We start from the raw sequence: 24469 nt of genomic DNA, 5'->3' as shown, positions 1-24469 counted from the left end.
CATGCAATGGAAAAATATATGTACATATGTAAACACACACTAGCTTAAGTTATAAAGTTAAGATATAAAGCATATTAATATCTAGGAGTATTCATGATACTACCTCCCTTTAACCAGTCTACCATTATCACTAAAAAGGCATACACTTAGATGCTCCCTTCTTATCTCAACTTTCTGTTATCCCCATTCCCTGTAACCAGTGACAAAGATTTTTACTTCCTCTGGTTTTTTAAAAAACAGTTTTATCATATAGATGTCGTATTTTAAACTTTTTAAAAATGATATGATATTCTAGGATTTGCTTTATTTGGATTTGCTTTTGTTTATCCATGTTGTTTGTGGCCATGGTTCATTCATTTTCACTGACATACAGAATCTACTATGGGAATAGACCACAGTGGATCCATTCTCCTATAGATGGACATTTGGGGTTTTTTTTCAGGTCTTGTCATGTCTTCTGGAGGAAAGGTGTAAGGTTATATTTGTGGGAGTGCATTGCGGAGTATGCTCAATTTTACAAAATAATGTTGTTTTCCAGAAATGACTTTACTGGATTTATACCACTAGCAGGTATTATAAGGGTTTCTTTGATGGGTCCTGTGACATTGGGTTTATAAATTTCTTAATGTTTGCCAACCTCATGGGTTTAAAATGATGAATCATTGTTTATTCATTATTAGTCTTGTCTTTTTGTGTGTTTTGGGACAGAGTCTCTTTGTCACCTAGGCTAGAGTGCAATGGCGCAATCATAGTTCAGTGTAACCTCGAACTCCTGGCTCAAGCAGTCCTCCTGCTTCAGCCTCCTAAAGTGCTGGGATCACAGGTGTGAGGCATTGTTCCTGGCCCTATTGGTCTTATTGATTTAAATGTCTTCTTTATCTCTTCTGCATTTCAGTTCCTTTTCAGTTATATGTATTACAAAATTCTTTTCAAACATTATGCTTATCTTTTTTACTTAGCATCTTTTGATGACACTGGATTTGATTTTGAGTTAGTTGAATTTAGCAACCTTTTCTGGTTAGCTCCTTGTGTGTCTTGTTAAGAAATCCCTCCCTACTCCTATATTTTTGTCTAAAAGTTTTAAATTTTGCTTTTCACATACAAGTTCATTTAAGTGTACTAAGTTGAACTTTTTCCTTTATGAATAACCGGTTGTGTTGGCTTTATTTATTGATAGACTCTCCTTCTCTCAGTGACCTGCAGTGTCATTTCTGTCATATATCAGAATTCCCTATGTGCCTGGTTTGGCCTGGGTTCTCTATTCTACTTAATTGGTCATTTTGTCTATCTCTGTGCCATTTCACACACCATCTTAGTTACGTATAGCAGAATTTTCTTTATTCAGCGTATGTCTGTCTTTTAACCAGTGAATTTAGTCCTTTCATATTCATTGTGATTACTCAATTGAGTTGGATTTATTTCTGCCATCTTTTTTTCCTTTCCTGCCTTTTTGAGATGGATTTGTTTTTCTTGACTCCTCCTTTTTCCCTTCTTTGGGTTATACAATTGACAATATAACATGGGTATTAGGGACACTAGGCCCCCACGCGGTCAGAAATCCACATGTAACTTTTGATTCTCCCTGAACTTAACTACTAATAGCCTACTGTTGACTGGAAGCCTTACTGATAACAGAAACAGTTGATTAACACATATTTTGTATGTGATATGTATTGTATGCTGTATTCTTTTACAGTAAACCAGAGAAAAGAAAAGAAATTATAAGGGAAAAATATATTTTCTGTTAAGTGGAAATGAATCATCATAAAGGTCTTCATCCTTGTCTTCTTCACATTGAAGAGGAGGAGGAGGAAGAAGAGGAGAGGTCAGTCTTGCTGTCTCGGATGGCAGAGGTGGAAGAAAATCTGCATAAACGTAGACCCACACAGTTCAAACCTGTGTTCAAGGATCAGTTGTATTCTACTTTAGTTATTTGAGGGTTTACCTTTTAATTTTTAACGTACTTATTTGACTTAAAATCATATGCATTAGTTTTCAAAGTGGTCCTGGAGCACCATTATCATTATCACCTTGGAACGTATTAGGAATGCCTCTCAGCCTCTACCCGAGACCTAGATCAAAAATTTGAGGGGTAGGGCCCAGCAGTCTGTTTTTGACAAGCATTTTGGGTGATTCTGATGCACATCAGAGTTTAAAACCCATAGCTTTAATGTGAATTCTTATACATTTTTCCTGAATACTAATTATTTTCTCCCATCTGCATTATGTCTTTTGTCTAATATTTTAGTTTTACCTTGTTTTTAAATCATCACAAATGAGTAATAATTATTATGGTGGCTTCATAAGCCCACATGTTTACCAATTTTTTTGTTCATTTTTGCTCGTTAAATCCCACTCCTCCCTTCTTTAGGTTCAGTTTTCTTTGTTTTGGAGTATATTCTTCAATAGCTTTTTTCAATGAATGACTATTAGGTAAACTGTCAGTTGTTAAGAAGTTTTTCCCCTTAATTTGATAGTTTAGCTGAGCATAGAGTTCTAGATTGACAGTTTTGTTCTCTTGGCACTTTGAAAATATTCAATTTTTTGTTGGCCTCTATGGTTACACTTGAGAAATCATTTTAATTTTCCTTTAAAAGTAATCTGCGTTTTTCCTCTGGTTCTTTTAGGATTTTCCCCTTTGTCTTCAGTGTTCTGTATTTTTATAATAGTGTATCTAGACTCAGCTTTAGTTTTTCTGCTCATGAATTGTGCTTTTTGATCTGAGAGTTGATATCTTTCATCAGTTTTGTGGATTTTTCATACATTATCTCTTCAAATATTATTCTTTCTCCATTTCTCACTATTTTCCCCTTCTTCACTTTTTATTAGATATAACCTCCTCTTTCCTCTACATTGCTTAACCCCTCTTGCATATAGTGGACTCTGGGTACATATCTTGTAGTTCATAAATTATTTAGCTGCTACTTAATACTACCTATTGAGTTGTTGTCACTGTTTTTTTCCCCCCTTTCATTTTTTTCTGTAAGTTCTATTTTGTTCTTTTTCAGAAACTCACATGGTTTTTTTTATAATTTTTTTTTTTTTTTTTTTTTTTTTTTTTTGAGACAGAGTCTCGCTCTGTCACCCAGGCTGGAGTGCTGTGGCCGGATCTCAGCTCACTGCAAGCTCCGCCTCCCGGGTTCACGCCATTCTCCTGTCTCAGCCTCCCGAGTAGCTGGGACTACAGGCGCCACCACCTCGCCCGGCTAGTTTTTTGTAGTTTTTAGTAGAGACGGGGTTTCACCGTGTTAGCCAGGATGGTCTCGATCTCCTGACCTCATGATCCGCCCGTCTCGGCCTCCCAAAGTGCTGGGATTACAGGCTTGAGCCACCGCGCCCGGCCAATTTTTTTTTTTTTTTAAACAGAGTCTGGCTCTGTCGCCCAGGCTGGAGTGCAGTGGCATGATCTCGGCTCACTACAGCCTCCACCTCCTGAGTTCAAGCAGTTCTCATTCCTCAGCCTCCCGAATAGCTAGAATTACAGATGCATGCCACCACTCAGCTAGTTTTGGTATTTTTAGTACAGATGGGGTTTTGTCATGTTGCCCAGGCTGGTCTTGAACTCCTGGCCTCAAGCGATCCTCCCACCTAGGCCTCCCAAAATGCTAGGATTACAGATGCGAGCCACTGCACCAGGCTTTTGATGTATTTTCTTCCTTAGTATTTTGATTCCTTCTTGAATGTGTCTTTATTCGTCTTAACTATACACATTTTATATTCTCTTTCAGATTATTATTTTTTAATTTCACATTTTGAAAAGGCTGCTTCTTCTGTTTTGTATTCTGATTCTATCCCCTAGTGAAATTTCTGTGTTTTATTAACATTTAATTGTGCACTGATCTTTACTAGCATTGTTTTTTCTGTGAGACTCCCTTGTGGCCTTTCCTTGTAGATGTCTGTCTACACAGAAATTTTGGTTTTATATTAACTAGGAACTCCAGAGAAAACATTGGCCTTGCATGTAGGGGTTTTTGTTAATTTCTCAGTTGGTAGGTTCCTAGACTATCTTCTGTCCTGGATGATAAGAACCAATCCCTAGGTTATAAAAATAATAACCCCAAGTTCATGGCTGGGCACAGTGGCTCACACCTGTAAGCCCAGCACTTTGGGAGACCGAGGTGGGTGGATCACTTGAGATCAGGAGTTCGAGACCAGCCTGGCCAACATGGTGAAACCCCATCTCTACTAAAAGAATACAAAAATTAGCTGGGTGTAGTGGTGCACACCTGTAATCTCAGCTACTCAGGAGGCTGAGGCAGGAGAATCGTTTGAACTGGGAAGCAGAGATTGCAGTGAGCCAAGATTGCACCACTACACTCTAACCTGGGCAACAGAATGAGACTCTGTCTCAAAAATAATAATAACATAATAATAATAACCCCAAGTTTAGTTTGTCTGTCAGGTTACATACTGACTGGTCTGGTTTTCACTTCTATCTTCATTTCTGTTATATAGGGATTTCCCTTTCTTTCTTGTGAGCTCAACTATGAATTTAAAATAAGTTTTGTTATAAATCTATCTAGCAGTTCTGTTCATTTGTGGCAGGAGAATTATTACTAACCTTAGATTTTGGTGGTGGTTGTTTTTTCCGGAATGGCAGATATCTTCCTTAGCACTAAGAGAGTTACATAGAGAGCTTCTCTTCTCTTTTAAGACTTCTGGTCAGATACAGCATAGTCAACAGTCCAACCTGAGCAGTGGCATTCAGACCACAGGTCTCAGGAAGACAGGAGAACTCTAGTTTCAGTATGAGGACTTTTTTAGTTAGTGATGATAACAAAGGTGGTCCCAGAATTGCCTAGGCATATTTTTGGCATATACAGGTTTTAGGAAGTACATAATCATGTAAGACAGATTAGATCCATTTACTGTGAAATATTGGGAGTGAGCCAATTATCTTAACATGTTATTTTTAAAAAATAAATTATACTAAGATTTTTGTTAGATTAAGTTTAACTTTTAAAACAATTTTTTGAGAGTATTCCATAGATACATCTTTTGTCCCATTTCATTGTGAGTGGGTAGGTTAACGTTACAATGCTCCCTGGGTCCAAAAAGGCTCATAGAATTGTATGCCTACACCAAATGAGAACTTTTGTTTTTTAACCTCTTTGAATGTTGCCATCTCTCCTAGATATTAGATCCAACAGTTTAAAGTGGTTAGTCTTGGAATTTAAGGTGTTGAAACAAGAACATAAGCAAAACTTAAGGAATTCTTGCCCAGTAGACTACACATACATATATTTGTTTTTTATTTTTTTGCCTTTAATAATTATTTTTAGTCTTCTCAGGTTCCTCATTTATGCCTTTAGGGGACTTCTTAGTTTTTTTTCGTTGTTTAGCAACAGATGCTGTGTATCCAATAGACTTATCAAACATTCATTGAGCATTAAGGAATAGGAGATCCAGTAACTTCTAGCAAGGATATTATAGGTTTATTTGAAGAGACACAAATCAAAACAGATTTTTGTCAGTAAAAACCTATTTGGCCAGACACAGTGGCTCACGCCTGTAATCTTAGCAGTTTGGGAGTCCAAAGCGGGTGGATTGCTTAAGTCCAGGAGTTTGAGACTAACCTGGGCAACATGGCAAAACCCCATCTCTACAAAAAAATACAAAAATTATCTGGACGTGGTAGCACACACCTATAATCCGAGCTACTCAGAAGGCCGTGGTGGGTTGCAATGAGCCAAAGTTGTGCCACTACACTCTAGCCTGGGTGACAGAAAGAGACCCTGTCTCAAAAAAAAAAAAAAAAAAAAATGCAAAAAACAAAACACCAAAACTTCTTTTTGGAATAAGGTAAGTTGGTTGTGATGAAAAAATAAAAATGGGTATTATAAAGCAAGACATTGGACTTTGTGTAAAAGTCCAACATAAGTTTTATGTTTTTTAAAAAACCTCAGAAGTCCATAATACATGGTTAAAAGTGCTGTCTCTGAACACTACAGATGTCCAGATTTTGAATTCTTTTTTAAAAAAAAAGTTTTACTCTTATTTTTTTATGACTATATAGTAGGTATATTTATGTGATACATGAGATATTTTGATGCAGGCATAAAATGCGTAATAATCACATCAGGATAAATGGGGTTTCCATCACTTCAAGCATTTATCCCTCCTTTTGTTACAGACATTCCAATTATACTATTTTAGTTATTTTTAAATGTACAATAAATTGTTGTTGACTGTAGCCACTCTGTTGTGCTATCAAATACTACATCTTATTCTTACTATATTTTTGTACTCATTAACCATCTCCACTGCCCTTTCTAGCCTCTGCTAACTATCATCTCCACTATCTCCATGAGTTCAATTGTTTTAATTTTTCACTCCCACAAATGAATGAGAACATGCAAAGTTTGTCTTTCTGTGCCTGGCTTATTTCATTTAACATAGTGTCCTTCAGTTCCATCCATGTTATTCCAGATGACAGTGAATAGCACTCCATTGTGTATATGAATGACTTTTTTTTGTTTGTTTGAGACAGAGTCTCTGTCTCCCAGACTGGAATGCAGTGGTGTGATTTCAGCTCACTGTAACCTTTGCCTCCGGGGTTCATGCAGTTCTCCTCCCTCAGCCTCTGAGTAGCTGGAATTACAGGTTCCTGCCACCACATCTGGCTGATTTTTGTATTTTTAGTAGAAACAGAGTTTTGCCATGTAGGCCATGTTAATCTTGAACTCTTGACCTCAAATGATCCACCCGCCTCAGCCTACCAAAGTGCTGGGATTAGACATGAGCCACCGCGCCCAGCAAGAACCACATTTTCTTTATCCATTTATCTGTTGATGGACACTCAGGTTGCTTCCAAATCTTGGGTTAAATACTGCTGTAATAAATATAGGAGTGCAGATATCTCTTCAACCTAATGATTTCATTTCCTTTGCGTAAATATCCAGTAAGTGGGACTGCAGAATCATGGTAGTTCTGTCTTTAGTTTTTTTAGGAACCTCCATACTATTCTCCATAGTGATGATTTTGAGTCCTGACTGAAGATATTTAGCAAATTCTTTAGATACTCTGAGTTTCCGTTTCCTCATCTATAAAATAGAATTTTTAAAAATCTATACTGTTATTCAGTATAGAGTCAGAAAAGCTCAGAGGCGATTTAGTCCAGCTTTCTTTGTCATGTTCCATTCTTTAATGTAAGTTCTTAAATTCTGTATTCTTAAATAGCACTAAAGAACTAAATTCATTAAGAAAATGTAGGTTTCTGTTCCTATTTAAACATTCTTTGAGGTTGAGGGCTATGCATAGAAGACACTAATAGCAATTGAATACTACATGATAGCCATAATCAATTTAATTATTATATCTAACTCTGTATTAAAGGGCAATCAGAGAGATAAGCAGCCTACCCAAGATTACCCAGGTAAAAGGTAGAGGTAGAGATAAAATTAGATCTCAGAACCACTGTGACAGGCTGCTACCATAGTGGCCCCCCTGCTTTTTTTTTTTTTTTTTTTTTTTTTGGAGACAAGAGTCTCACTGGTTCTCTCAGCACTCTCAGGCTGGAGTGCAATGGTGTGATCTCTGCTCACTGTAACCTCTGCCTCCTGGGTTCAAGCAATTCTTGTGCCTCAGTCTTCTAAGCAGCTGGGATTACAGGCATGTGCTACCACACCGGGCCAATTTTTTGTATTTTTAGTAGAGAAGAGGTTTCGTCATGATGACCAGGCTGGTTTTGAACTCCTGGCCTCAAGGGATCCACCCTCCTCAGCCTCCCAAAGTGCTGGAATTACGGACATGACCTTTTTTTGTAACCGTTAAAAAAGCTAGTATTTCTATAAAAACATTTTAACTGTTACTTATACTTCCTGGTTTAGAACCATAACTTATTTCTGTATTATAACTCTTCAGTGAGATGCGTGTGTACATAATATATAGTTGTATATTAGGATTTTTTTCAATAAAAATGTGAGTATATATATGCTTGATACTGTTCTAGATACTAAGTATATAAGGATGAAGAAACAAAATTAAGAAATAAATTCATAACAAAATGGCTAGTAATGGTAGGTATTACAGTGAAAATGAACAATGTGAGCGTAACTGATGGGCCTTTAAGCTGGGACCTGATTGATGAGAAGGGAGCAAGATATGCAAAAAACTGGGGCGCAGGCGTTCCAGGTAGAGAGAATAGTTAATGCAGCAGCCAAGACCAGGGCGAACAGAAAGTGTTTTTTTAAGGACCAGGAAGAAGGCAAGCATGGCTGGAATATAATCAGAGATAGGCCATTCCCAGATATGTCATGCCTTGTAGCTGTGGTAAACAGTTTTATTTCATTCTAACTGCATTGGGCAGTCACTAGAGGGTTTAAAGGAAGGAAATAATATAATCTGATTTCTAGTTGGAAGAAATTGCACTGACTGCTGTGTGTGGAGAATGGATTGTAAAGGGCAAGAGTAAAAGCAAAGAGACCGATGAGGAGACTTGTAGTAACCAAGAGATGGTGGTGGACTAGATCAGGTGGTAGCAGTGAAAATGGAGGGAAGTGATAGAAGATAGACTTGGAATTTGTTCTGGAGCGAGAGTTGACAGGCCTTGCTTCTGAATTGAGTGTAAGGGAGGGAAAGTAAAATAACCAAAGGTTGCTCCTACATATTTTTACTTGAACAACAGGATATTGGGGGAACAGGTTGCCATTCCTTAAAATGGGCGGGACTGGGGAGAGAAAATCAGTAGTTCCGTTTTGTACAGTTTAAGTTTGAAGTGCTTGTAGACATCTAAGCAGAGATGTCAAGCAGGCAGTTGGTATATAACCTCGAGCCTAGAGTTCAAAGGAAAGGTGTACACTGGGGAGTCATCAGCATATCCATGGCATTTAACTCATGAGATGAGATGACATGTGGAATGAGCACAGAGAGAGAAGGGAAAGGTCCCACCACTAGTTATGTTTGCAAATCCAGTAAATAAGCAGCTGCTGAGGTGGGAAAAAATTTTAAAAGATGTGGTATCTTGAAAACCAAGGGAAGAAAATATATCTAGAATCTAATGCTAGTTGGGGTCAAATAAGGACTAAGAAGTGACCCTTAAATTTGACAAAATGGAAGTTGTAATGACTGAGGAGCAGTCAGTGGCACAGCTGGAACTGAAGCCTGGTCGAGTTGGGTGGGGAGAGAATGGGTAGTAAGAAATGGAGACAGCAGCCACGCATGGTGGCTCACACCTGTAATCCTAGCACTTTGGGAGGCCAGGGCGGGATCACCTGAGGTCAGGAGTTCGAGACCAGCCTGACCAACATGGTGAAACTCCCTCTCTACTAAAAATGCGAAGATTAGCTGGGCGTGGTGGGGCACACCTGTAATCCCAGCTACTCGGGAGGCTGAGGCAGGAGAATTGCCTGAACCTGGGAGGTGGAGGTTGCAGTGAGCCAAGATCGTGTCATTGTACTCCAGCCTGGACAACGAGAGCAAAACTCTGTCTTGGGAAAGAAAAAAAAAAAATGGAGACAGCGAATATAGATAATTCTTATAACAACTTCTTCTGTGACGGGGAGCAAGAAAAATGGGGCAATGGTTAGAGTGGACCAGGGACCAAGTTAAATAGGCAGGTTGGTTTTGTTTTCAATTTTACTTGTAAGTATTTTGCTACAAAGTCAGCTCTTCTCTTACTTATAGCCCATTGACCTGCAGACCTGGGGTTTCATATGTATTCACTGAATAGAAAACCATACATAGGAGCCCTCCAGCTATCCCTGCAAACCCTGGGAATCAGTGACAGCAGGAATAAGAATCCCTTCACTTCTAAGATTAGGGCTATAGGAGAAAAAATAAAAAAGAATTCAACAAACCCTGCTCTGCCACTTTCTTGTCAGGCTCTGGGAAAACAGGAATATCATACTCTGTCCCTCCTCCAAACTGCTGACAGTCTTTCTGATGGAGACCTTGGTAGGTGCGCCGTAGTCTGTTTTTGACCTGGGCCTGGGATAAGGAGGAAGGGCTTTTCGGCAGAGAAAAGTGCCTCAGTCACAGAGGCATCATGCTGAGGAGAGTGAGGACCTATGAGGGAGCTTGGTCGAGCCAGGCAGGGGTGGAGAGGTACAGGAGTGCTTTCCAGCAATTTAGGCTTGCTTAAGGAACAAAGCCAGGCTGTTTACTGAGTTCTGTTACCTGGTACTCAGATGGATTCTTCTAAATAAAAAGAAAAGAAGTGATACAAATTTCCCCAAAATTGAGTCTTTGTGGGCTTATGCTTGCAAACAGTGGCCTTCTCAAGGTTTATACATGAGCCCCAAATTTGCCTTCTAACCCAGAAGAAAGTAAGGTACAAAATTTCCCTCATTCTTTCACATCTTAGAATAAAGCATGCAGTCAGTGTAATTATTGCGTTCATCTGTCTATTTAAGGTAACACAGGAAATCAGCAGTGCATTTTCAAGAAAAGCTGATTACCATCTGTTATTAGTAATCATCTAAAAACATCAGTAAGTATAAGCATTGGCAATGGTCAGAGAGACACATAGATGAAAAGGGGGAAATTATCCATCATTTGGAATGTATTACCCCATACTAATACAATATACCAATTTAAATGATTTTAGAATATATCACTCAAGATATAGTGTTCTACCCTATGCCCAAAATGTTCTACTCTCATTTTTCCTCAGATGTGGAAGGTTGCATATTAGGTCATACTTCTTTTAAGACTCGTTGTAAACACGTAACCGTTACCATTTTGCATCCAAGGTGGCCAGCTTTCTGTGAGGCTCTTCAGAGCCTGGGTCCCTGCATTCAAAGGGAGCTTCAGATGAGGGCTTTATTCAGGGCTCACCTTATAGTCACCATCTCCATCATGACCATGGATGCAGTAAGGTTTCATAGTAGCTCCTGCAACCTCAAGAGGGTAGATTACAAAACCCAAAGATAGCCACTGGTTTTTCACACCTAAACAAATGTTTATCTTGCCATAGTGGTTGAACCATAGGCTGAATTGTAAAAGCTGATGTTTGGGAGTCTAGCTAAAGAAAATTAAGTTAATAAGTTTAAAGAAGCAAGAACTGGAAGGGTCCTCTCCTGGAAGGTGAGATATTGGTCTATGGGGTGTCCAAGGGAGAGAATCCAGTCATGGGTTCTTAGCTTCTGTTTCTGGTTGTGCCATAAAGCCTCTTCCTCATCCCTCTTTTCTGCTTATCACTAAAGACAAAACTAAAAACCATGGCTTCAGTCTGCTAAAAGCCTAGAACAAAACAGAACAACAACAAAATAAGGCAGGCTGGGCAAGCTTGTTAAGACTTTCATGGATTACCAGAAATAGAAATGCCATTAAAGCCATCATTTTTTCTCATAAAATGCAATCGATTATTACTGAAATTTGTAATGAAATCTTTCAGACTCTTAACGAGTATTTAAATATCAGACTAAAGTAATTTACAAATCATTATTTTCTGAGATCTTAGAGCTTCTCAAATTTTTTTTTTTTTTTTTTTTTTTTCTTTGAGACGGTCTCACTCTATCACCCAGGCTGGAGTGCAGTCATGCAATCTTGGCTCACTGTAATCTCCACCTCCCAGGTTCAAGCGATCCTCCTGCCTCACCCTCCCTTATAGCTGGGATTACAGGTGCCCACCACCACACCTGGCTGATTTTTGTATTTTTAGTAGAGATGGAGTTTTACCATGTTGGCCAGCGTGGTCTCTAACTTCTGACCTCAAGTGATTTACCCACCCTGGCCTCCCAAAGTACTGGGATTACAGGTGTGAGCCACCTCACCCGGCCTCTTTCTTTTGAGAACCAGTTTTCACAAAGAAATCATACTACTTTGCATGAGTTAGTATATACATTTAACTGAGAGATGTGCATATTCCAGGCAGGTGGTGGAGCTGATACACTAGCTAGATGACTACTTGACCATAAAAGTTTGCAGCCCATGAAATTCAAATCTTTGCCTCAGCACACAGTCATGGACTTTCAAGGTCATTCTGTAAGTTATTTGATGTTAAATGCCTGTAAAGTCCAAGTGACAAAAGTGTGTTAATTGGGCCACTATATGTCACTCAGTAGCTCCTATAGGGTTCTTGTACAGGATCTCACTCTGTCACCCAGGCTGGAGTGCAGTGCTGTGATCACAGCTCACTGCAGCCTCGACTTCCTGGGCTCAAGCAGTCCTCCCACCTTAGCCTTCCAAATGCTGGGATTGCAGGTGTGAGTAACCCAGCCCACAGCTGCTTTCTTTCCATGGCTTCAGCCTAAGTAACTCTCACCTATTACCATGGTAGCTTTCCCACCTCTTATCTCTTACCATCCTTCCCACCCCCATCTCCACCCATTATACTTCTGTCAGCTTAATTTTCCTAAAGCTGGTGGTCCCTATTCCCTTCTAATTTTAGCAAAGACTTCCATACCTGGGCTTTCCCGTTTCAATTCTTACTACCAAGTGTGTTCTAACCAAACAATTTTGTTCCCTTAATATGTCCCATGTTTTCCTGTGCTATTTCCCATCCTTGGAATGTTACGTTGATGAAGTTCTTCCCAAATATATGTGATTTTTTCCTACTTTTGTACTTCATAATATTTTGTACCACTTATGCAACTAAAGCCATTCAGCCTTGTATTACAGATACTTGGGCTTCCCCATACTCCATAACTGCAAACCACAGAACACACTTCAAGGTAGACTTAGGTTCATTTCCATGACAATGTCTAACTTTGATTCAGCCCTTAAGAATTATTATGTTGGTGACATATTTTCATTTCCCTCACAATGGCTTTGCACGTAGTACACCCAAATAAATCTTTTCTGTTCTTTGTGAGCATTATTAGGTAGGTATTTTTCTGAGTTTTTTTTTTTTTTTCCATTTAACATAGTGGTAATCTTTTACATTCATATATTCAAGTACTTTGTATTTTTAATGACTGCATATTCTGTAAAATGCATGATATCTACTCCATTATTGAACATATTAGAAAGCTTTTGAATATGTGCTACTACAGATAATGCTGCAGAGTGTGTCTTTGCACACTAGAGCAGATATATCAAAAAGACAGCTTCCTAGAAATGGAGTTACTGGCTCAGAGGTTATGTATATTTTTTAGTTAGTGCCAAATTGCCTTCTAAAAACACTTATAAAATTTCCACTGGTAATATATGAAAGTACCCGTTTCCATGTCTGGCTTTTGTTACTGACATTTTTATTGGCTGCACAAAAAAAATGCTTGCACTTTAATTTACATTTCCCTCTTTTTACTAGTGAAGTTAAATGTCTTTTCATATGTTGTCTATTTGTATTTCTTTTCCAGAAATTACCTATTCATATCTCTTTGCCCGTTTTTCTACTAGGTTGTCTTTTTCTTGATTTGTCACATTTTAATAGATTCTAGATGTTAATTTATTTTCACATACATTGCAGGTACCTATTCCCAGTTTATCATTTGTCCATCAACTTTTTTTTTTTTTTGAGACAGAGTCTAGCTCTGTCACCCAGGCTGGAGTGCAGTGGCACAATCTCAGCTTACTTCAACCTCCGTCTCCTGCCTCGGTCTCGCAAGTAGCTGGGACTACAAGCATGCACCACTACCCCTGGCTAATTTTTGTATTTTTAGTAGAGACAGGGTTTCACCATGTTGGTCAGGCTGGTCTCAAACTCCTGACCTCAAGTGATCTGCCTGCCTCAGCCTCCTAAAGTGTTGGGATTACAGGCATGAGCCACTGTGCCCAACTACCTCAGCTTTCTTTATGGTATCTTTTGTAACTTTTAATTTTTTAGGTAGTCAGATCTTTAGTCTTTTGATTTATGTTGTTCCTTATTTAGAAAGGCTTCCCAATCCTAAAATTATCAAAATGTTTTCTTCTGATGGTTTTATTTTACCTTAGCTTTTGTTTTGTTTTTTTCAGACAGGGTCTTACTCTGTCACCAAAGCTGGAGTGCAGTGGCATGATCACAGCTTACTATAGCTTCAACTTCCCAGGCTCAGGTGATCCTCTCACCTCAGCTTCCCAAGTATCTGGGACTACAGGCACTCACCACCACACCCAGCTAATTTTTAAATTTTTTTGTAGAGATGGGGTCTCACTATGTTGCCTAGGCTGGTCTCAAACTCCAGGCTCAAGCGATCCTCCCACCTCAGCTGCCCAAATACTTTAGCTTTTAATCCTTTCATTCATTTGGATTTTATTTTGAGGTTGGATAACAGGTAGTAATGTTATTTTTTTATCCTTTGTAACACTATTGAAACCTTTCCAGTTGATTTGAACTGTTGCAGTTACAAACTAACGTTCTATATGCATTTGGGTTTGTTTCTGGATTTTCCTTTGTACACCAACTTTAAAAATTTTTTTTCTTTTGTATTATCTCTTCTATGTGAACTTTAGAGTCAGCTTATGGATTCTATTAAGCATTTTTTAATCATGTTGGGATTTCTGTTTGGATTGCATTTAATTTAGGGATTATTTGAGGAGAACGGACATCTTTGTAATATCAAATCTACCATTCTCATCTCCTACTCAATCATGTTCTTTTCTCCTATGGTAAAGTTTTACAGCTTTTTCCTCTAGCTCCTATACCCTTTTGTTAGACTTATTCCTAGGCATTTTATGGTTTTTATCACCACTGTGAATAGGATCCTTTTTTTTCTATTGCCTTTCCTATTGGTGTTTGCTCTAGATAATAAAACTTCATTTTTATATATTTATCTCTGGCTACCTCATTAGTCTGAATCAGTTTTCAGTTGATTTTCTTGGATTTTCTAAGCATACGGTTCTGTCACCTGCAAAAACAATAATAGGCTTTTCTCTCTTTTTTTCATTTCTTTTTAGTTAGGAATTTGAATTGTGAAATCCCTAAATTGTTAGGGATTTCCAGGACATTATTTTAGAGCAGCCATAATAGGAGGCATTGTTCTCCTCTTCTTAGTTTTAGGAGGAACACTTCTATATATTTTAAATTAAATTTGATGCTTTCTGTGGATATCTGAGGGAGTCATTTTGTCCAGTTAAGAAAACGTTCTTCGATTTTTCACTTAGGATATTTTATCAAAATTCAGTGTTATAGTGTATCAAATGTTATTTTTGACATCTGTTACTACAATAATTGAATTATTTTCCTCAATTTTACTGTTTCTTTCTTGTTGTAAACACTACTTGGTCATGATGTATTCTTTTTACTACCCTTACTACTAAATTTGGTTTTATTTAGAATATTTATATTCATAAGCAAAATAGCCTTGTACTTTTTTCCCCTTATGTTTCTCCTTGCTGTGTCACGCTTTATATACTTGGGAACTAGGTGTATCCTGAAGATTTGATAACATTTCCTCATAAAACTGAGTCTGGTGGCTTTAAAAGATGGAATTTTGACTCCCTCTTCAATTTTAACTATCATATTCAAGGGCTATTAATATCCTAGCCACTTTTCTCTGATCTTGAACAAGTTACTGATTTCACTGAATCTTAGTTTTGTTAACGGTAAATGGAGATAACAGTATCTGATTCCCAGTATTGTCGTAAGGATTAAATGACATTGATTATTTAGCATAGTTTTGTCTTGCATATGGTAAATGGTCATCAGTAATAATCATTATTATCATTGTTATTCCCTTCTGTAGATTACTGTAGCACCCTTCATCATCCACTCCTCTTACACAGTACCGCTGTAAATTCCACAGTAGACAGGATATGAAGATGAGTTAATGGTCCATCCCACAGTGGTAGCCATCAGCTCCATCCGACACACTCTTTGGTGGGTTGAGACCTCTCCCTGAACTAGAGCTTTTTCCCCACAGTGCTGTGTCTCAGCAGACCTGGCCATGGGACAGAATGCACCACCTGTGTTGTATAAGGGAGCCAAGGCAGACTGCATGTGTGCGCCTTGGCCACCCCTGCCCTGTCTGGAGCTTGTTCTCCACATTCGAATGCTTATGTTAGTTTTTGAAGATTTTTAACTTGCATGTAAAGATAACTTTTTTAAATGTCATTTGAAAAATCAGGATCATAATATATAAGCTATGGAAAGGCAGTCTTTACATGATTGGTCTAACATTGCATCAGTTTTGTTTTGTTTTTAGGAAATACTTAGATGTTTTGTCTCCTTTTGAAAGGAGCATAAAATGTTAGGCTGAGATAAATGTATAAGGTAGAAAATGGAGACTTGTTGCATTCTCATCAACAAGCAGAATATGGTTTTTTCCAGTCTTCTACTGCTTCACAGTCCTTCATCTGATATTTAAAATGTATTTATGTTGAGTCATTTCTTTCTCTCTTGCTGGTGAACCAGAAGATCATGAAATGATTCTACAGAGGCAGTAGCATTATGTTCAGTTTCTTTTTTTGTATGCATCAGATAAGAGGCCTGCAAATGGAAGTAAGTCGCCTCACATCCTTTGTATGGTGATCGCAGTAATGTTTGCCTTTTTACCACTGGTGCAACATTTATTAGTTCATAAACCTGCTTCCAGAGAACCTAAGGGCTTTTTGATGAAAGGTGACTGTGGTGGGAACAATGTTAGGTTTTGACAGGCTACTTTTGTTTTTACAAACATTTCTGTTCTTTTTAGTGTTTAGAAACTACTACCTTAAAAGAGAGTTGGGGACAGGGACATGTCTGGACTAAGTGGAAGTTAGTGCTTAGAGTTAGGATTTGGAATATAAAGATGGAAGTTAATATTTAGAATTAGGATTTCTGAATCTATGAATAGGAAGGTAAAATAAAATTTTGATGTCAGTTCAGCTTAAGCTTCTAAATCATTCTCGCTGAACCAGAGCTTCCCGTTGGTAAAAATCTAAGATCTGAGGAATAAAAGCAACGTAAGAAGCTGACTTTTGGTAAGCCTTAATAGTGATAGAAGAGGGACAAGGCGGCAGTTCCAGCGATTCTCGTATTTTCCCCATAGACTGTTCTCATATTTTCCCCATAGACTGCCGGCCCCTTGGCCAGCCATAAACCTCCTCCCCTTTAACTCCCTCTCGTTCATTCAGCAGGCCTTCCTGTGACCCGTGAGTATCAGTGGAAGCAGTCCCTCCAATAAGTTACCACGGCCTAAGAAAAAAGTCTACAAAATTATGTTTCCTGAAGTTTTCACAGTATTTAAGTATTTACTTAAAGGAGTATTTGTTGTATCCTAGAGAGTGAATATGGAGAAGGGTAACCCTGGAGCACTAGAAATAAGCCTACCAATTTTCAGTATTAGCCAAGCAGCAAAGTTTTGCTGCTGTTTATTTTTTCTAGCTCTTACTATATTCCACTTTTACCATTGAAAATATTGAGGAAGTTATTTATATTTTATATACATTATATATTTTATGTATTTTAGTATTAGTATTTAGTATTACACACAATTATATATCTTTTATATATATATAAAGTACCAATGGCTTCTTTTTCCAGAGCAATAATGAAATTTCACAGTATGAAAATGGAAGAAATCAATAAAATTATTCGTGACCTGTGGCGAAGTACCTATCGTGGACAAGGTGAGTACTATGGTTTATCACAAACGCTCTTTCCAAAGCCCTCCCCACAGCCCTTCCCCTTATGACCTCTCATCATGCCAGCATTACCTCCCTGGACCCCTTTCTAAGCATGTCTTTGAGATTTTCTAAGAATTCTTATCTTGGCAATATCTTGTAGCAAGAAAATGTAAAGTTTTCTGTTCTACAGCCTAACAAGACTTACATATTTGACTGCAGTAGGCATTATATTTAGCTGATGACATAATAGGTTCTGTCATAGTGTAGATAGGGATAAACCAAAATGCGATAAGAAAAAAACCATCCGGAGGAAACTTTTTTTTTTCAGATGGAGTCTCGCTCTTCTTTGTCACCCAGGCTGGAGTGCAGTGGCGCAATCTTGGCTCACTGCAACCTCCACCTCCCAGCTTCGGGTGATTCTCCCACCTCAGCCTCCCGAGTAGTAGCTGGAATTATAGGTGTGCGCTGCCACGCCTGGCTAATTTTTGTGTTTTTTAGTAGAGATGGGGTTTCACCATGTTGGCCAGGCTGGTCTCAAACTCCTGCCGTCAGGTGATCCACCCGCCTTGGCATCCCAAAGTGTTGGGTTTACAGGCATGAGCCACCACACCTAGCCCGGAGGACGCTCTTAATGGAAACTAAGAAAGACAGAGTTGAGGCTGAGGAATTGAAGCATCTGGGTTGCTTCTGGCCAAACCACCAGGCTCCTGAATCCTCCCAGCCAGAGAAAGAGGTTCCACACCAGCCATTTTTTTCCCCCTGGTAATGTCAGCCTCGTGTGTTGTTCCTAGGCTTATTTGATATGTTTGTAAATGACAAAAGGCTACAGAGCATAGGTTCCTCTAAAATATTCTTTTTTCTGTGTCAGATATTGAATACATAGAAATACGGTCTGATGCCGATGAAAATGTATCAGCTTCTGATAAAAGGCGGAATTATAACTACCGAGTGGTGATGCTGAAGGGAGACACAGCCTTGGATATGCGAGGACGATGCAGTGCTGGACAAAAGGCAGGTATCTCAAAAGTCTGGGGAGCCAACTCACCCAAGTAACTGAAAGAGAGAAACAAACATCAGCGCAGTGAAAGCACCAAGGCTACACCTGAATGGTGGGAAGCTCTTTGCTGCCACATAATATGAATCAGGCTCAGCTACTATTACTACACTCTCCTGAAGCTAACCATCATTTCCTGCAACATTATGTAAAGTAGACTTAAAAGAAGGGCCTGAAGCATTCTTGCAGCATAAGCTAAATGTAGACTAAGAAGCTGAAGACCTGTTAAGAGTTTTCATGGCACTCCTTATCAGAATAAGGTCACTGTCATCAGTTTTAAGATGTACCACTATATTATGTGCCAGCAGGAATGAAAAAATGCAATTATAACCATAAGATGTTTCAGAATCAGTGACATCATAGTATTGCAAACCAGATTCTAGCTTAAGCCAGAATGAACATAGGAGGGAGTCTCACTAAGGAAGTAGCTCCTCATAGGACTGAGTCCCCACCACTACATACTCCAAGACTTAGCTGCTGGGTCAGGCCAGCTGGCATCAGGTGAGGCCCTGTGAGGACAGCCTGCATTGGAAATCAGGAAGAGGAATGAAGTTTAAAGAGTCAGGAATATGGCATCCTTGGGGAACAAGGCTGGGTGCTTCAGTGTGCACAGGTTTGTAACAAAGATGTCACAGATTCTTGAGCTTTCTGCTTTCAGATTAAGGCAGAAGATTACACTTGAGAACACCTCTAAGCCCTTGATTTTTTTTAATAAAATTCTGAAATCATAGAAATGGATGCTCACATTATCTAACCCATTTTCATAGTTTGCAATTTTTGCTTAAAGAACATGCCATGCAGCTGGGCATGGTGGCTCACGCCTGTAATCCCAGCACTTTGGAAGGCCGAGGAGGGCGGATCATCTGAGATCAGGAGTTCGAGACCAGCCTGACTGACATGGTGAAACTCCATCTCTATTAAAAATACAAAAATTAGCTGGGCGTGGTAGCATGTGCCTGTAATCCCAGCTACTCGGGAGGCTGAGGCAGGAGAATCGCTTGAACCCAGGAGGTGGAGGTTGCAGTGAGCCGAGATCGTGTCATTGCACTCCAGCCTGGGCAACAAGAGCAAAACTCCATCCCAAAAAAAAAAAAAAGAAAGAAAGAACATGCCATGCAGATATGTATTATGTTGTCAGCCTAGACAGCTGATACCAATTTAAAGCATCTGCAGATTACTATCTAAATCAGTCTACAAAAATGACCAACTTGTGATCTGTAATCAGTATCCCTACCTACTTTGGTGATTTTTAGTGGTAATTATAAATGAGAAAATACAGAGTGTGAAACATGGTCTCTTTGGATTAAAAATACTTTCAAAAATATCTTGAGGAAAAAGATTTTCTGTTACTATTCTGAGTTACGAAAATTAATTCGCAGTAATTGCCCCCTTGGTGTGAGGGGAGAGAACAAATAGTGGAGGTGGGCCTCCATCCTACCTAACACTGCTTTTGCTGAGGCTCTCAAAGCCAGCCAGGGACTCTGCATGTGAGTGGGTGGTGGTAGAGTTGACAGCAGTTTGGATTCAAAGACAGGAAATGCCTGTCCCTCACAGGGCCAAGCTGTGGCTCTGTCTTCTGGCTTGCCTAGGCATCAAAGACAAGACGTAAACTATTCTCAAATCACCAACTCACTGATCCGTGCATACCCACCCACAAATGGAGGGGGAAAGGGGACTTACAGCTCACAACAGAGTAGTTTATACTTCCCAGAATAGCCCTACTCTGTCAATTCTGTGTGTCTTGTATCTTCAGATGGCTTCAGTTGGGTCTGAGGGTTTTAGTATTAGGTTTCTAGTAACCGTAAAAATGCCTAACAGTTCCAGTTACTTGGATTTTCTACAGGTAAGCTTAACTGAAACCACACTTCTATACTCCTGATACTTTGACCTAGGATTTTCTTTTTTATTCTCTCACTCTGAGAATTATACACAAGAATATGGAAATTTAAAGGTAGCTGAGAAAAAGTGAGAGGCTCTAGAAAATGTGTCAGAGTTTTCTAACAGATCCCATTATCAGGAAAATAGCCAGGTCAAGAATTTTTAAGGTTGCTAATCTTACAGGTTTATTAAAATTACAGATAAATGGCACTGTCTCTGTTTCTAGCCTTTGGTTTCAAGTTGGTTGTAGCTGATGTAATTTTTTATGTGAGGGCATCAGCACTGCTCTGAGCATTTTGTTTTGTGGTGAATGATGGGCTGAGATCATGCAGGTTCTCCTTCTGGAGGACATAAGAATCTGGTCCCAGTGGTGGGCTCTCCCAGAAGGCAGTGCTTTACCTAACAGTGAACTTGTGACGTTTCCCACTTTTCCCTGCTGAGAAGATCATGTCAGGACTGCTTGCCTGCCATGAGATGAGAAGGTCTGTGCTGGGCTTCTCACATGGGGGCTTTTTTCCAGGTATTAGCCTCACTTATCATTCGCCTGGCCCTGGCTGAAACGTTCTGCCTCAACTGTGGCATCATTGCCTTGGATGAGCCAACAACAAATCTTGACCGAGAAAACATTGAATCTCTTGCACATGCTCTGGTTGAGTAAGTATCTCACATTTGGGGACAGGTTGTGATAGTTTTTCAAGATCAAGAGAGTTCTGTGGTGAAAACGCTCTCTAGCTGTGTTCCCCACTTCTTTGGGAAGCCAATTGGTGCCAGGCCCTGGGCTTTACCTTTTGATAGTAATTCTTCAGATCCCTCCTAAAGGAGCTAGATGGTGACTAGCAGCCCTAGACACGTCCTGCCGCTCCCCAGCTGTGTTCACAGGGAGAGGGTCACTGTGAGGGTTCCTGGTCTGCTTTTCCTGTAAACCTACCAGAGGAACCCACATGTCATGCACAGCGATTAGCATGCCCTGCTAAGACATCTGTAGGTAGTGGTAGTGGGTTTAGGACTGTCTCCCCAGCTTTCCACATGTGTCAGACAACTGTGAAGAATGACAGAGCTCTTACTCAAAAAGCTTATTCGAGATTAGGTAAAATCCAGTGAGGGTAAAATTGCACATACCTTTTACCACATTCACCTGTGGTGGGTACAGACGCCAGGGTTGTCAAGCAGCTCTTGCATAAGGACTATGCTGGCAGAGAAAAAGGCACTTTCCCTGAGGTCAAAGGAGGTGTTTCAGGCACTCCTGGCTCCAGACAGACCCTTACTGGCAGAGAGGGCCAGAAGGAGAGCTGAGCAGCACAGGGCCACCTTTCTGCAGCCATCGCAAGTAAGGGCGGGTGCTTTTGAAACTTCAAGTACATCCAGCTCCAGGAAGGGGATAAGTGGCTAGCTAAAAGAAAAAGTCTTTCAGGTTTCAGTCACATTGCTGGTTACCTCAGCAAAATGTTCCCAGAACACCCACTCACATCCCTGTGTGTCATAGTAATGATGCATCTAGTGACTGGTGGTGGCAGAATTCTAAGTAGACCCAGCTCTTAAGAAAGCAGTGTTATTCCCCTTACCTGCAGTTTGTCTTTATTACTTTAAAATTTTTCTTCCAGAGAAAAGTAGTAACAGGTCAGGAAAATCCCAGGCAAAGGAATAAGCCTTCTATAGTTGAACAGTTTGGATATTAAGGAAAAGTCAATAAAATAACTATACCTGCTTTAGTGAGAACTTCTGGAAGAAACTAGTTCTTGTATTCCTATGAGTCCCTAAACCAGACCTAAGTGAGGAGTCAGGCCATGTGTCCCTACTGTCTGGAGAGGAGATGAGACTCCTGCCTGGCTGGCCTGAAGGTCCGGGGCCGCCCCTCCACTTCCTGCAGGGTAGCTGGGGCCCTGACACACACAGCACAAGTTCATGTGTCTGGCAAGGTTTGCAGTGACTTTTCAAATCGAAGAAGGGGTTATGCTCTTTACTAATAATATGTTCTAAATATATTGTTTCAGGATAATAAAAAGTCGCTCGCAGCAGCGTAACTTCCAGCTTCTGGTAATCACTCATGATGAAGATTTTGTGGAGCTTTTAGGACGTTCTGAATATGTGGAGAAATTCTACAGGATTAAAAAGAACATCGATCAGTGCTCAGAGATTGTGAAATGCAGTGTTAGTTCCCTGGGATTTAATGTTCATTAAAAATACCCAAGATTTAAATGCCATAGAAATGTAGGTCCTCAGAAAGTGTATAAGAAGAAACTGCTTATTTCTGAGATCAACTTAGTAAGAAAATATATTCTTTCAAAGGAACATTGTGTCTAGGATTTCGGATGTCGGGAGGTTCTAAAATTATGAAACTTGTTTCACTGAAAATTGGACAGATTGCCTGTTTCTGATTGCCTGCTCTTCATCCCATTCCAGGCAGCCTCTGACAGGCCTTCAGGGTTCAGCAGCACAGCCGAGACTCGACTCTGTGCCTTCCTCCCCAGTGCAAATGCATGCTCCTTTCTCAAAGCATGCATTTGTTGAGATAATTACTGCCTTGAAAATTTATGGTTTTGGTATTTTTTTAATCATAGTTAAATGTTACCTCTGAATTTATTTCCTTTCATGTTGTTTGAAAAACTGAGTATTAATATCTGAGGATGACCAGAAGTGGTGAGATGTATGTTTGACTCTGCTTTTAACTTTATAAATCCAAGTGACCTCTCTCTCTCTGGGACTTGGTTTCCCCAACTAAAATTTGAAGTAGTTGAGTGGGGTCTCAAAGTTTGACAGTGAACCTTAAGTAATCATCTAAGTCAGTACCCACCACCACCTTCCCCTACATATCCCTGCCAGATGGTCATCCAGACTCAGGGCTCTCTCTACAGAGAGGAAATTCTCCACTCTGCACACTCACCTTTGGAAAGCTCTGACCACTTGAGGCCTGATCTGCCCATCGTGAAGAAGCCTGTAACACTCCTCTGCATCTATCCTGTGTAGTATCCTGGCTTCATCATCAATCCTGATTCCTCTCCAAGGGGCATTGCCGTGTGGAAGGCAAGCCAGGCTCACTCACAAAGTCAAGGCCTGCTCCCTGTAGGGTCCAACCAGAGCTAGAAGAGCAGGCCTCGCCATATGCTCTTCAGATGCCATTTCTAAGAAAAGTCTAATCACAGTTTTTCCTGGGATTGCCAGCTGACATCTTGAATCCTTCCATTCCACACAGAATGCAAGCACATCACACGCTTTTGAATTACGCTTTGTGGAGTTCTGTTATTCAGAGTCAGCCAGGTCTTCATTCAGTCACGTGGCATGGTTTTATGCCATCTGTAGATATAACGAGCATGTTGCCTAGACAGCTTTTCTCAGCTGGGGCCAGAAGAGAATTAAGCCCTAAAGTCCTAAAGCATCTGTGGTAGGTTAAATAGTTGGCCCCCAAAGATAGCCAGGATTCTGATTTCTAGAACCCGTGACTGTTACTTTATATGGCAAAGGAAACTTTGCAGATGTTATTAAAGCTAAGGACCTTAAGACAGAGTGTCCTGGGGGCAGGGTGGGGGCAGAGGGGGGGTGGTTCCTAAATGTAATCACGAGTAAGATTAAGAGCACATCAATTCTAGTCATATAGTAAACATCCATAATAACCAAGATATTTTTATCCCAAGAATGCAAGATTTCAGAAAATGAAAAATCTGTTGATAAATCATCACTATAATAAAAATCTGTTGATAAATCATCACTATAATAAAACTGAAGGGGAAGAAATTCTGAAAAATTCTAGCAGCTATATTTGATAAAATTCAACATATAGGCCGGGCGCGGTGGCTCAAGCCTGTAATCCCAGCACTTTGGGAGGCCGAGACGGGCAGATCACGAGGTCAGGAGATCGAGACCACCCTGGCTAACACGGTGAAACCCCGTCTCTACTAAAAAAATACAAAAATCTAGCCGGGCGAGGTGGCGGGCGCCTGTAGTCCCAGCTACTGCGGAGGCTGAGGCAGGAGAATGGCGTAAACCCGGGAGGCGGAGCTTGCAGTGAGCTGAGATCCGGCCACTGCACTCCAGCCTGGGCGACAGCGAGACTCCACCTCAAAAAAAAAAATTCAACATAGAGCTTTAGCAAACTCAGTTTTGCAAAGAATATTTTCTTAATGTTATCTGTTGCTA

At 39.9% G+C, this 24469-nt stretch overlaps 1 protein-coding gene and 1 long non-coding RNA gene across 5 annotated transcripts in view; one reads left to right on the top strand and one right to left on the bottom strand.

The window, feature by feature from the left end:
- The window catches only part of RAD50 (RAD50 double strand break repair protein), an 83857-nt gene extending 60880 nt beyond the window's left edge, over window positions 1–22977 (top strand). For 2 of the 4 annotated variants that reach the window (XM_033181285.1, XM_033181286.1), the window contains 4 exons: window positions 17324–17409; window positions 18275–18417; window positions 20859–20992; window positions 22330–22627. In XM_033181285.1, coding sequence (XP_033037176.1) covers window positions 17324–17409; window positions 18275–18417; window positions 20859–20992; window positions 22330–22516 — 550 coding nt within the window. In that variant the 3' untranslated portion in view covers window positions 22517–22627. Of the gene's footprint in view, window positions 1–15545; window positions 15680–17323; window positions 17410–18274; window positions 18418–20858; window positions 20993–22329 lie in introns of those variants that run through there. The other 2 variants (XM_033181284.1, XR_004430071.1) reach the window with 2 other exon arrangements.
- On the bottom strand, window positions 18242–22330 carry LOC117065889. Its single transcript, XR_004430072.1, has 3 exons — window positions 21901–22330; window positions 21458–21728; window positions 18242–18459 (listed from the first exon to the last, which is right to left on the bottom strand). It is a non-coding gene; the product is annotated as an uncharacterized LOC117065889 (long non-coding RNA).
- Window positions 22978–24469: the final 1492 nt, after the last annotated feature.

Source organism: Trachypithecus francoisi, unplaced genomic scaffold (genome assembly GCF_009764315.1).
Source record: "Trachypithecus francoisi isolate TF-2019V2 unplaced genomic scaffold, Tfra_2.0 Lachesis_group2, whole genome shotgun sequence".
Classification (NCBI taxonomy): domain Eukaryota; kingdom Metazoa; phylum Chordata; class Mammalia; order Primates; family Cercopithecidae; genus Trachypithecus; species Trachypithecus francoisi.
This window is presented reverse-complemented; position numbering and strand designations above follow the sequence as displayed.